The sequence below is a fragment of the Pararge aegeria genome, chromosome 10 (assembly GCF_905163445.1).
Source record: "Pararge aegeria chromosome 10, ilParAegt1.1, whole genome shotgun sequence".
NCBI lineage: Eukaryota > Metazoa > Arthropoda > Insecta > Lepidoptera > Nymphalidae > Pararge > Pararge aegeria.
In genome coordinates this window covers 528,833-543,592 of record NC_053189.1, presented here as the reverse complement: position 1 = coordinate 543,592, position 14,760 = coordinate 528,833, and the positions used below count along the sequence as shown (strand labels likewise).

The 14,760-nt window shown below is 29.5% G+C and overlaps 1 protein-coding gene across 1 annotated transcript; it reads left to right on the top strand.

Moving 5' to 3' along the window:
• The first annotated feature begins 873 nt into the window (after window positions 1-873).
• On the top strand, window positions 874-3,170 carry LOC120626736. Its single transcript, XM_039894399.1, has 2 exons — window positions 874-1,120; window positions 2,622-3,170. The coding sequence occupies exons 1-2, from the start codon at window positions 937-939 to the stop codon at window positions 3,167-3,169; spliced, it is 732 nt and encodes a 243-aa protein (XP_039750333.1). The 5' UTR covers window positions 874-936; the 3' UTR covers window position 3,170.
• The last annotated feature ends 11,590 nt before the right edge of the window (window positions 3,171-14,760 follow it).

Sequence of the window (14,760 nt, the reverse complement as noted above, 5' to 3'; positions counted from 1 at the left end):
CTTAAAATGAACGCATTTAAAACTGCGGACGAGAATAATTTTAATATTTTATAAGAGTTTTAACAAACGAACGTAAGTAGCATTTACAATTTTACAGCCACGATTTTGCAAATGTATTCAAATTCGTAGATTTCTGTATTCAAAAGGTATTATTAAACCTACCTTCTGCACAAGGAAAGTTCATTTGGAACAAAGAAATTAGATAATAATATGAATTAAAACATTCTTTATTTTATGTAAAACCGTAAAAGGTTTTATTAGTTTTAAGCAGGTATTTTTAAAGTGTGGTAACATTGTTATAATGTTCGATTTTATTTGAATGGTACGGTCAGTTGAAATATTTCTAGACTTTTTTTAATTTTAATTTATGTCCGTAACAACAACTATAACAATTCTATAAGCAAGGCGGCAAGATTTGCGGTCGTTAGACTTTTCTGATATTAAAATGGTAAAGATTGATATTGAAGAATGGTTGACCGATATTGGGTTATTGTGATAAGTATTGACTCCGCGGTTTTTATTTATCTACTAAAGACCAATATTTGTATAGACCTAAGACTTTATAGTGGATAAAGCAGCTTGGTGGGGTGGAACTAGCAGTGGAGCAGACTGGACAAAACTTATCCATTGTAACGGAAATCGAATCCGACTCCTCGCAGATATGAAACCGAAGCGCTCACTACCACTAAGACACTATCGCCATAGCAGCCTCAAAGGTGGTCTGGTTACACGACTCACGCCTGGCAACGTAACCACTTCCGATACACACTCAAGCCGAGCGATGTTGCCAAACCGTGCGTCGCTTGCAGCCGTCACGTGGCCGTGATTGTGCCCCGCGCATTGCGCGGCGCCATCTTGTCTTGGCTACGCGTCCACACAGCCCGCCGGTCGCCATTAAAGCAATCGCACTAACTAAAACGTAAAAAATTGTACACTATGGAGAATGGCCTGGAGAATTTCGACACGGAAAGGTTTATTGAGGAAATAAAAAACAGACCGCCGATATGGGACACTAATTCGGACGGATACTCGAATCGTGAATTGAAAAAGCAATCCTGGGCTGAAGTTATTCGGATATTTGGCGGAGAGGACCTGTCACCGACCAAGCGGAGATTTATGCGTGAGTTCCAATCATACTATACGTTTATTATTGTTATTATTACTTACCAGCTGTTGCCCGCATTCTTCACCCGCGTTAATTACGGTAATATATAGTAGCCTATGTTACTATGTTAAAAGGACGGGGACCTTTCAACTAATTTTTTGCCAAAAATCAAGTCGATTTTGATGCCTAAAGTAAGGGAGTAAAGTAAGAATAAACAAACAAACACACTTTCCCATTTATAATATAAATATATTGAGCGATCACCCACGCCTGCGCAAATTGCTCATTTCCTGCAAAGGCTCCCTACGGTACTAAAAAAATTGCGTCAAAATCGATTCAGCATTTTCCGAAGTAGCAAAAAGTCATCACCATCACCGACTATTAACGTCTGACTTCTGCCTACATACTACCTCACACAGGAGTGAAGGTTTTAGCGCATAGGCCCTCCACGATGCTTCAGTGCGGGTGGTTGGGTTTTAACAATTACTATACATCACATTTTAGCTATAATAACCAAATAACTGACCAATGGTGTTATGCGAGGCATACCTAACTCTTATCTATCGAACTCCTATCCCAACAATGATATTTCCGAGGCGAGTACGAACCCAGGACTTCGTGGTTGCAAAGTTCTGCCTGTTTAACTCGATGCATATAGCGAATAGAACACAATCGTAACATTTTTATATAAGTTCTCAGCAAAGTTTCTGTTGGCGCGATTTCCACGGTGTTACTTGTAGGCAATCGTGCCAAAATCTTCTGCCTACTTAACAGAAAAAGTGCTATGGAAACCGGTCAGACAGACAAACAGACGAAAAATAAATTAAAAACGTGTTTGGCTTATGCTTAGATTCTAGGTAGTTTAGCAAATTACATTTACATTTTCTTCAATTATACATAAGAAATTTTATCATATTGCCTAAGCATGTAGAGAATTGTTCTCTCAGATGAGAGCTATTACTCTCCACGGTTCTCCAAAGCAAGATGGCGGGCTTTAACTATTTCCATAAACACAGTATGACTGGTTCATATCAACTCAAAACTTCTTTATGCAAATTGTTTACTGCAGTTTCTTTTGAAACAAAATATCATACATAATATTTCACCCATTTTTGTGTGGTGATGGTGGTTCCTACTACTACTACTACTTTGACGACCTCTTTGGCACAGTGGTGATTGTGGCGGGATAAGCGGGAGGTGCAGAAGGGAAAAATTTGGAAAATTATAAATTCTGAATTTTCTCTGGTCTGGTCTTATGCGAGGGTTTGGCCGTTGTTAGTTATCACCCTACCGACAAAGACGTGCCGCCAAGCGATTTAGCGTTCCGGTGCGATGTCCTGTATAAAACATAGGGTATCTCTTACCAGCAATAAATTGCAGTCGAGACCTAACATGTAGTGGAATAAAAAAAACAGCATATAATATTCGTCAACTTCTTTTTGTAGCTAAGATGTAAAATGTTAATGGCAATACAAGATGTAGTAAGTGCCCAGATAGAATTTAATTTATTTTGCAGAAATCACATTGCAAAGAAAATGGAAAGGTATTCGCGGTTGCTTCACCCGGGAACTGAGAAGACAAGGAAACGTAAAAGCCGGTATTGATCCCGGAGTAAGAAAATCTGAATACACACATTTCCAACAAATGCAATTCTTGCGTAACGTGGTCACAAGGCGGCCGGGAAATAACGAACATTTATATTATGAAGAACCGACAACTCCTCCAGCGATTATCAAGCAGGAAAATTCTAATGATGGTGACAATAGTTCTAGTAAGCTCGATGATGACGATCATGAAGATTATTGTCAACTGGAAGACGCTCAAAGTGATTTTAGTAAACTAGAGGAAATAAACGTAGAATTCGATAGAACTGATCCGCTTAGGGACGTTGAACGTCTTAAAGCAAAGAAACCAAGATACGATAGCATGACCGATGATGATGATTTATTGTTCCTATTATCGATGTTGAAAACTTTGAAAAGGGTACCTGTTAAAAAGAAAATGGCAACCAAAATGAACATCATGGCTGTACTGGATGAAGCTACGAAAGATGTTGAAGTTTAAAAACCAGTTTTACTATTAATTGTTAAAATTTGTTTTAAATAAATATTAAACTTAATTTTCTAGTAACATTTTTTTCTTTATATATTTCAAAATAAACCTAAACAGGTATATATAGGCTATTTAGAGCAATAACTACCGCTGATTTATAACGTACTGTAGCACTGTAGTCAGCAGTGGGTAAGCCTATGGTCCTATAAGCGGAGGTCCCAGGTGCGATTCCCTAGTGAGGGGCAGTCTGGAAATTTGTAATTTTTGAATTTTCTCCGGTCAGGTTGAGCAGTTACCAGTTACTACCATTACGACAAATGTATGCTGCAATGTAATCTAGCGTTCTGGTACGAGATCGCGTCGAAACCAAGGGGTTAAGTTATTATGTATTTATTAGTTTATGAAATTTAAAGTAATAAACATTCATAAGTATTGCCAAATTTGTTATCTTCTTAGTAACAGTTGTAGATAAACAATCGACTTACTAGAAACGGTCATAATTTAGTGATATTAGCATATCGACTTAGGAAAGTGCAAAAAACCGTTGTGGGGCTGAGTATATGCTTTTATGACTAGCGGACCCTCGCGACTTCGTTCGTACGATACAATTACAGATTTGTACTGTTAATATGTTATAAGGGCATTGTGGAGGGATAAGCGGGAGGTGCAGGGTTTGATCCCCGGCGGAGAAAAATTTGGAAAACTCACTTAGGGTCACTAGCAGAATTTGACTAGTCAAATACACACATTATATTATGTGAATCTATGATCCACAGAGAGAATTAATTAATATGGTAGGTAATAAAAACATAATAGGTTCGTGCATTGAAATCATACAAGAAAATAAAACATTTTTTACGTCGTGTCGTAAATAGAAGATTACGAAACGAGGGTGAAACTGCTACTCATTAGTACCCGAGGTGTTAGAACGGACAAGTCGAAGGACGACGACGAAATTCGACTTTTAATATCGATTATATAATACATATAACTAGAATAGTTTGTCGTTTTTATCACAAGGTTTAAGTGATATATATGAACAGCTTAACTTATTGCTATAACTTGTTAAACGGGTTTCGCTTATTATTTTTGCCTCTACTTTTATCGATAGCAAATTTCCGAAATGATATGATTCAGACTGTACCAACCAATCCTTCCCATTTCAGAAACGATGTAATTTCGATTTTATAAATTTACAACGCATATAAAAATTTTCGTAACCGACCGGATTTGAACCTGCGACTCTCTGGCAATCGCGGCCTGAGCCCTTTTTTCAATTAAGCTACGGCTCATCTACCATCGATGCCGAAATTAATATATGCCTTTTACATCAGTCTTATAGCGTGTAAAAATTAACAAATTAATGTAATTTCGAAATTTTGACTAAAATCACGTTAAATTAGAGGTCGGATGAAAATGGATAATTGCTAGTATTACTGATCTTCTAGACATCAATGAAATAGGTTTTATGACTGACTTTATCTACGCTTTTCACATCGATTACCGGTTAAATTTTTAGTCAGTGGTATTGGTCGCATACCTATGGTTACTTACCGGATGCGTCACTAGTTTTTTTTTTCATGGAAAATTTTACTAGCCATATATTATAGTGCAGCCTAATTCAATTCTGGTTAACCTACACAAGACACTCTACCATCTTTATATTATAGTATAAAACAAAGTCGCTCCCGGCATTTGTCCGGGGCGAGTTCGAATCCTTGCATGCACCCCGGTGAACAAAAACATTGCGAGTAGACCGGTATGTCTGGCAGCTCTCCATAATGTTCTCAAAGATGTGTAGATTCCACCAATCCGCACTACGCCAGCGCATTGGACTACGGCCTTAATCCCTTCTTATTGTGGGACGAGACCCGTGCCAGTAGTGTAGTAGTGGGCCAGTGAAGGAGCTAAAACCTTATGAGATAAATCTAGTTAATTTACTACGGATACCATTTGTCACCTGAAACTGCCCCACATTAATTTATCACATTGCACCCGTGCGAAAACGAGGTGGGTCGTCAGTTAACAATAACCCTCTTAATATTAAAAGTTATAAACACATTTGAAGTTTATGTTCGGGAAAGAATAAAAAGCAATGTATTTCAACTGCAATGCAGTTCAGTTGTTTGATTAAGGCTCTCTTGTACCTGCTTCCAATTCGAGATGTGTCTTGCGGTCGGCTGCGGCCTCGCAGGCTTGCAGCACAAAACGAATCAAATATGCAGCAGAACGAGTGCATTGTGTTGTGCGGGTACAGACTTACATTACTTACTGTTTCATTTTGTTCCTTTTATTTATTTAAAACTCTTTATACCTAATCAACTTCTACACAATAGGATTAAGCACTCCACTTCGGTTTGGTTTCTCAATTCTATGTATTAAAGTATCAATGCGTTAATCATCTTAAGTTAACAAATGTAGTTGTCATCAAAATCAGTAGTAGCCATGGGCAACAAATGTTTTTTTTTATTTCGGGGGAAAAGAGCTAAATTTTCAATTAACAAATGTAGTTATCACCATATAGTTCTTTGCACTACTTCATCACCAATCCGCACTGGGCCGGCGTGGTGGACTACGGCCTTAACCCTTTCTCATTCTGGGTGGAGACCCGTGCCCAGTAGTGGGTCAGTAATGGTTCGATATGACGATGATGATGAAGTCAAAGTCAAAGTCAAAGTCAAAGTCAAAAATATCTTTCTTCAAGTAGGCCCATAGGTGGCACTTTTGATGCGTACATAAGAATTACACGGTAGTGAGATGATGGCGATAACCACATTCGTAAACTTAAAACTAAAGCTACGAGGGTTCCAAACGCGTCACGTTCTAAGAAGAAGCCCACAACAAACTTAGCCGGGTGTTTTTTTTTTGTTATCACCATCTCACAATGCCATTTTAAATTATTAGAAGAGCAACCTGGTTAGAGCAATAATTTACACCCAAGCTTTTTTATCGTTTACGTAGTCTTTTATACTATAATAAGACTTTTCTATAAGCTTACGTTTAATACAAACATTGAAGATGACTTCATTATACCGATCTTGACAAAATTCCGCAAAGATAATATAGTCTGCATCCTGATGATTATAATTATATAATTAATAAAAATAAATATACTACGACACTATACGCATCGCCATCTAGTCCCCAAAGTAATCATAGCTTGTGTTATGGGTACTAAGATAATTGATGAATTTCTGCGCTGCACAACAAACAAGCAACATATTATTAATAGTTATGAATAAAATAAATAAAAACTTATAATAAACATATAAACACCCAGGCACTGAAACACATTCATGTTCATCACACAAACATTTTCCAGTTTTGGGAATCGAACCAAAGGCCTTGGACTCATAAAGCAGGGTCGCTGCCCACTGCGCCTATCAGCGGTCCAAACCTATAATTTTTGTTGTAGAAAAAAAAGGTTAAGTAAGTTGTAAGATAGTTCCTGATTTATAAGGGTTAACTCTTTATAATCTCTGCGAGTAAAACTAGCGACTGTAATCTGAACCGCGGGCCGTGTCCCAAATTGCTTGTGTATTATCTCCACACGTAAATAATGAGTGTAAGCGCAAGTGTCCTTTATTAATTCCGTGTTACGCTAATTGCGCAGTCACCCTGTTAATCTGCGGACGGCGTGTGTGGACCGAGGTACGAGATCAAGCGGAAGCCAATTCAAGGTTTTCAGTACCACCCTGTTAAATAAACAAAATGACTTTTGAAACGTCAAGTATTTCTGTTTGTAGTGATAGATAGATAGATAGATCTTTATTTGCATAATACAAACGTTTATATGGTTTGCAATTAACACATTGTGTTAAATGGTTTAAAGTAATATATACCTAAACTAAATTCACAATGAACGCTTATCACTTAACTTTAATCATTAGCCCCCCGAAGTCATGACCTTCCTCGGGCACAATGCATAACAAACTAATTAAAAGCACGTTTACTGGCGAATCATTTTGTTAATGGGGGAAAATTGACAATTTTAAATTATAGATTTCCCATTTATCGTGCTGTCAAATTGGAACTTTTTTCAGTGTTGACAGTATCAGCATGTTGTTATGTCATTCATGCGGTCATTTAATTTTGGACATGATTCGATTAAAGCAAACTGTTTTTAATATGATTTCAATAAGAAATTAATAAAATGTAACCTCGCTGTATTGATGATGATGTTGATGTGTTTTTACACATTTTTAAAATTATGCATCGGTAGGTCTAGAACAACCTTAAAAATCATGTTGTAAAAGCGTATACTCAACCCCACAAAGAAGTTCTGCGCCTTTCGCAGACGATATGCAGATATCACTAATTTATATCCGTTTCTGTTAAGTTGATTCTTAATATCAGCTTTTTGTTTATAAAGAGAATATTATTTTGTCTCACAAAGACTTATTAATACCTACTTATAATGAATCTGTAACTGAAAGTTTTCTGTACATTTTATATATTTTGAAAATTTTTACCGGGGATGTTTTTTAATAGAGTCCAAAACAGATTTTTATTGAATTTTTGTCCGTCTGTCTGTCTGCCTATCTGTCTGTTTGGGCATCACGTGAAAACTACTGAACGGATTTAAATAAAATTTGGTTTAGTTGTACCTGATATTCCGGGTCAACCGGAATCCGGGTATTCCTATACTTTTAATCCCGATAAGTTTCCTCCGGGAAATACGATGAAATTTTTATCAGTTTTACTTCATAGCTCCGTTAAATTTGAATCGATTTTAATAATTCTTTTTTTATGTGAAAGTGTGTACTATTAAGCATGTATTGTCTTATTTTAATGAAGATCTGATGAATATTGTCGGAGATAAAGGACAAAACTCTTCACAGATAACAGCACGTCGCTAGGCATATGGGACAACGATCGAATGCATGCGTATCTTGGAATAGCTCATAGGTTTATTTTTGTCCCGGACAAGCCAACAGCTCCTACAGGATAATATCGCTACTTTTTCCGCATTTGTCTTTCAAAATCCGCGCAACGGAGTTTTAGATTGACGTGTTTTTTTAGATAGTCATAGTTGAAAGTTTTCAAGATTTACGTACATAATTTAATTAAATCCATTATTTAATTATTACCTTACGTACATTATTTACTTCAATACGTTATTTACTATATTAAAAAAAAAAAAAACTTACATGAACGTACATACTACATTTACATATTAACTACACAAATATTGATATAAATTTTTATATACTATAGTAGATATATATGATATATATTTATTTTTATTTTTATTTTTATTTTTTCTTTAATTGGAAAACCAACAGTTGTAGATACTAACTAGTTAACAGATTGATTGACTTAAAACTAATAACAGGTTTCCACAGATAAGTTATGCTATTATAAACTTACATAATACTCAATTACAAGTACATTATTTACCGAAGTACATTATTAAGTTAAGTATATTATTGCCTTATTTACATTATTTACTTAAATACATAATATACTTAAGTTCATTATTTACTTAAGAACATATTATACTTAAGTACATTATTTACTTATTTACATTATATACTTACTTCAATTATATACTTAATTACCTTTTTTACCTAAATATATTATTTACTTAAATACATTATATACTTAAGTTTATTATATAATTACGTACATTATTTACTTATTTACATTATATACTTAAGTTAATTATTGACTTAAATACAGTATTTACTTTAATACATTATTTACTTATGACCTCTATTTTCTTAAGATTAATTATTTACTTAAGTACATTATATACATATTTTCATTATTAACTTAAGTCCATAATTTAGTTAAATACATTATATACGTACATTATTTACTTAAATACATTATATACTTACTTACATAATATACTTAAGTACAGTATTTACTTAAATACATTATATACTTAAGAACATATTTTACTTATTAACATTTTATACTGAAATACATTATATACTTACTTACAATATAAACTTAAGTCCATTATTTACTTAAATACATTATATACTTAAGTACATTATTTACTTAAGTACATAATATACTTAAATTTATTATTTATTTAAGTACATTATTTACTTAAGTCCATAATTTACTTAAATAGATTATATACGTATATTATTTACATAAGTACTCGTACAACATATACTTATTTAAATTATACACTTAATAACATTTTTTACTTAAGTACATTATTTACTTAAATTAATTATATACTGAAGAACATAATTAACTTATGAACATTATATACTGAATTACATAATATACTTAAGTTAATTATTGACTTAAATACATTATTTACATTATATACTTAAGAACATAATATACTTAAGTACGTTATTTACTTTATTACATTTTATACTTAAGTTCATTAACTACTTAAATACATTATAAAATAAAGTTCATTCTTTACTAAAATACATCATATACTTAAGTACATTATTTACTTAAATTAAATATATTCTTAAGAACATAATATACTTATTAACATTAAATACTGAAATACAATATATACTTACTTACATTATATACTTAAGTACATTATTTACCTAAATATATTATTTACTTAAAATATTATTTACTTATTTACATGATATACTTAAACACATTATTTTCTTAAAATAAATTATTTACTTAAGTACATTTTATACTTCTTTTCATTATTTACTTAAGTCCATAATTTACTTAAATACATTATATACGTACATTATTTACTTAAGTACATTATTTACTTAAATACAGTATTTACTTTAATACATTATATACTAACGTACATTATTTACTTAAAACATTATATACTTAAGTACATTATTCACTGAAGTACATTATTTACTTAAATACATAATTTACTTAAGAACATCATTTACTTAAGTACATTATTAACTTAAATAAATAATATACTTAAGTACTTTACTATAATACTTGAGTATATTATCTACTGAAATACATAAGAATAGAATAGAATAGAATAGAAAAACTTTATTGCTACACAACACAATCGGAAAAATACAAGGAAAACAGTAATAGTACTTAGTGCTAGGGTGCAAAGGCGGCCTTATCACTAAAAGTGATCATTTAAAGGCAATCTGAGCGAACGAAGACGATAAAAAAGTGGAAAGTGGATGTTGCATAAAGTATGTTACAAAAAAAAACTTACTTGAACATACATATTACATTAACATATAAACTACACAAATATTGATATAAATTTGTATATACTATAGTAGATATAATATATGATATATATTTATGCTATTATAAACTTACATAATACTCAATTACATGTACATTATTTACTGAAGTACATTATTACGTTAAGTATATTATTGACTTATTTATATTATTTACTTAAAGACATAATATACTTAAGTTCATTATTTACTTAAGTACATTATATACTTAAGTTACTTAATTACTTAAGAACATTATATACTTAAGTACATTTTTTACCTTAATATATTATTTACTTAAATACATTATATACTCATTAACTTAAGTATATAATGAAAATAAGTAATTATTTTCATTATATACTTAAGTTTATTATATAATAACGTACATTATTTACATTATATTCGTAAGTTAATTATTGACTTAAATACAGGATTTACTTTAAAACATTATTTACTTATGACCACTATTTTCTTAAGATAAATTATTTACTTAAGTACATTATATACTTATTTTTATTATTTACTGAAGTACATTATTTACTTAAATACATTATATACGTACATTATTTACTTAAAAACATGAAAAACTTAAGTAAATTACATACTTATTTACATTCTTTACTAAAGCTTTATTTACTTATGTTCATAATTTATTTAAAAACATTTTTTACTTAAATATATTATATACTTAAGTACATTATTTACTTTAGTACATAATATACTTAAATTTATTATTTATTTACTTAATTCCATAATTTACTTAAATACATTATATACGTATATTATTTACTTAAGTACAACATATACCTATTTAAATTATACACTTAATTAGATATTATGTACATTTTATTCCACCAGGGGCGCCTGTGCATCACTTTCCTAGTACAGCTGTTTTAAATTTTTTTCAATATTTGATGATTAAATGAGCATTATGTGTCGTGCACTTTTGGATTTTCCAAATTTTTTTATTCTATCATTTATTGATTAAAAAAAAAAAAAAAAAACTTAAAAATTTATAACAAAAAAAAAAAAAAAACAGCCTTTTTTGAATGCACAAGCAACCGGCGGCGGCGGTCAGGGCTCATTTAATATAAGTTGTAAAATAACTCATTGAATTTAATGAGAAAACATTTTATTGCATTCATTGCCGCATATAAAATTTTGAATCAGTTGATCGCTATAGAACTTAATGCATTGAAGCGCTATATGATGGTGATATTTAATAACATGGACATCATATTTACATTCTCCGTGGAAAAATACATGGTCATACCAATTTTTATGACAATCGGTTGAACGGGGCGGAAGTCGATACTTGACAGCGCCGCCTGGTGGGGAGTTACATCAATGGACATAGCATGTTCGTTTTCTCCGAGGAAAAATCCATGGTCATACCAATTTTTATGACAATCGGTTGAACGGGGCGGAAGTCGATACTTGACAGCGCCGCCTGGTGGGGAGTTACATCAATGGACATAGCATGTTCGTTTTCTCCGTGGAAAAATACATGGTCATACCAATTTTTATGACAATCGGTTGAACGGGGCGGAAGTCGATACTTGACAGCACCGCCTGGTGGGGAGTTACATCAATGGGCATAGCATATAAACCTTCTCCGTGAAAAAATACATAAGCATACCAATTTTCATAATGATCGGTCAAATAGTTTCTGAGTTTATCGATAACATATATACAAACATTCTCTTTTATATTTATTTATATATATATTTTATTTACTTAAATAATACTCATACTCATACTCAAATACATTACATACTTACTTAAATTATAAACTTAAGTCCATTATTTACTTAAATACATAATATACTTAAGTTCATTATTTACTTAAGTACATAATATACTTAAGTACATTATTTACTTAAATACATTATATACTTAAGAACATAATTGACTTAGTAACACTATATACTGAAATACATTATATACTAAAGTACATTATTTACTTAAATACATTATTTGCCTTTTTACTTAAGTGCTTTATTTACTTAAGTACATCATTTACTTAAATACATTATATACGTACATTATTTACTTAAGTATATTATTTACTTAAATAAATTATATACGTACATTATTTACTTAATTATATTATTTACTTTTTCTACATTATATACTGAAGTACATTATTTACTTAAGTATATTATTTCCTTTTTCTACATTATATACTGAAGTACATAATTTACTTAAATACATTATATACTTAAGAACATAATTTACTTAAGTACATTATTGTTTAAGTACATCATATACTTATTTATATTATATACTCAAGTACATTATTTACTTTAATACATTATTTGCCTTTTTAATTAAGTGCTTTATTTACTTAAGTACATCATTTAATTAAATACATTACTTTAGTTCATTATTTACTTAAGAAATACATAATATACTTAAGAACATATTTTACTAATTAACATTACATACTCAAATACATTACATACTTACTTAAATTATAAACTTAAGTCCATTATTTACTTAAGTACATTATTGTTTAAGTACATCATATACTTATTTACATTATATACTTAAGATCATTATTTACTTAAATACATAATATACTTAAGTTCATTATTTACTTAAGTACATAATATACTTAAGTACATTATTTACTTAAATACATTATATACTTAAGAACATAATTGACTTAGTAACATTATATACTGAAATACATTATATACTAAAGTACATTATATACTTAAATACATTATATACATACATTATTTACTTAAGTATATTATTTACTTTTTCTACATTTAATACTGAAGTACATTATATACTTAAGTACATTATTTACTTAAGAACATAATTAATTTATAAACATTATATACTGAATTAAATTATATAATTAAGTATATTATGTACTTAAATACATTATTTATCTTTTTACTTAAGTGCGTTATTTACTTAAGTATATCATTTTCTTTAAGTATATAATATACTTAAGTTCATTATTTACTTAAGTCCAAAACATACTTATTAACATTATTTACTTAAGTTCATTATTCACTTAAATACATTATAAACTTACTTACATTATATTTATAAGTACAGTATTTACTTAAATTCATTATATACTTAAGAACATTATTTACTTAGTAACATTATATACTGAAATACATTATATACTAAAGTACATTATTTACTTAAATACATTATTTATCTTTTTACTGAAGTACATTATTTACTTAAGTATATCATTTTCTTTAAGTATATAATATACTTAAATTCATTATTTACTTAAGTCCAAAACATACTTATTAACATTATTTACTTAAGTTCATTATTTACTTAAATACATTATAAACTTACTTATATTATAAACTTAAGTACAATATTTACTTAAATGCATTATATACTCAAATACATTATATACTTACTAACATTTTAAACTTTAGTCCATTATTTACTTAATTACATTATTTACTTAAATACATAATGTACTTAAATTCATTATTTACTTAAGTACATTATATACTTAAGTTCATTATTTACTTTAATACATTATATACTTAAGAACATAATATACTTAAGTTCATTTTTTACTTAAGATCATACGTACATTATTTACTTACTTACATTATATAATTACTTATATTACATACTTAAGTGCATCATTTACCTAAATATATTATTTTCTGAAATACATAATATACTTAAGAACATATTTTACTAATTAACATTACATACTCAAATACATTACATACTTACTTAAATTATAAACTTAAGTCCATTATTTACTTAAGTACATTATTGTTTAAGTACATCATATACTTATTTACATTATATACTTAAGATCATTATTTACTTAAATACATAATATACTTAAGTTCATTATTTACTTAAGTACATAATATACTTAAGTACATTATTTACTTAAATACATTATATACTTAAGAACATAATTGACTTAGTAACATTATATACTGAAATACATTATATACTAAAGTACATTATTTACTTAAATACATTATTTGCCTTTTTACTTAAGTGCTTTATTTACTTAAGTACATCATTTACTTAAATACATTATATACGTACATTATTTACTTAGGTATATTATTTACTTAAATACATTATATACGTACATTATTTACTTAATTATATTAGTTACTTTTTCTACATTATATACTGAAGTACATTATTTACTTAAGTATATTATTTCCTTTTTCTACATTATATACTGAAGAACATAATTTACTTAAATACATTATATACTTAAGAACATAATTTACTTAAGTACATTATTGTTTAAGTACATCATATACTTATTTATATTATATACTCAAGTACATTATTTACTTTAATACATTATTTGCCTTTTTAATTAAGTGCTTTATTTACTTAAGTACATCATTCAATTAAATACATTACTTTAGTTCATTATTTACTTAAGTTCATTATATACTTAAATACATTATATACATA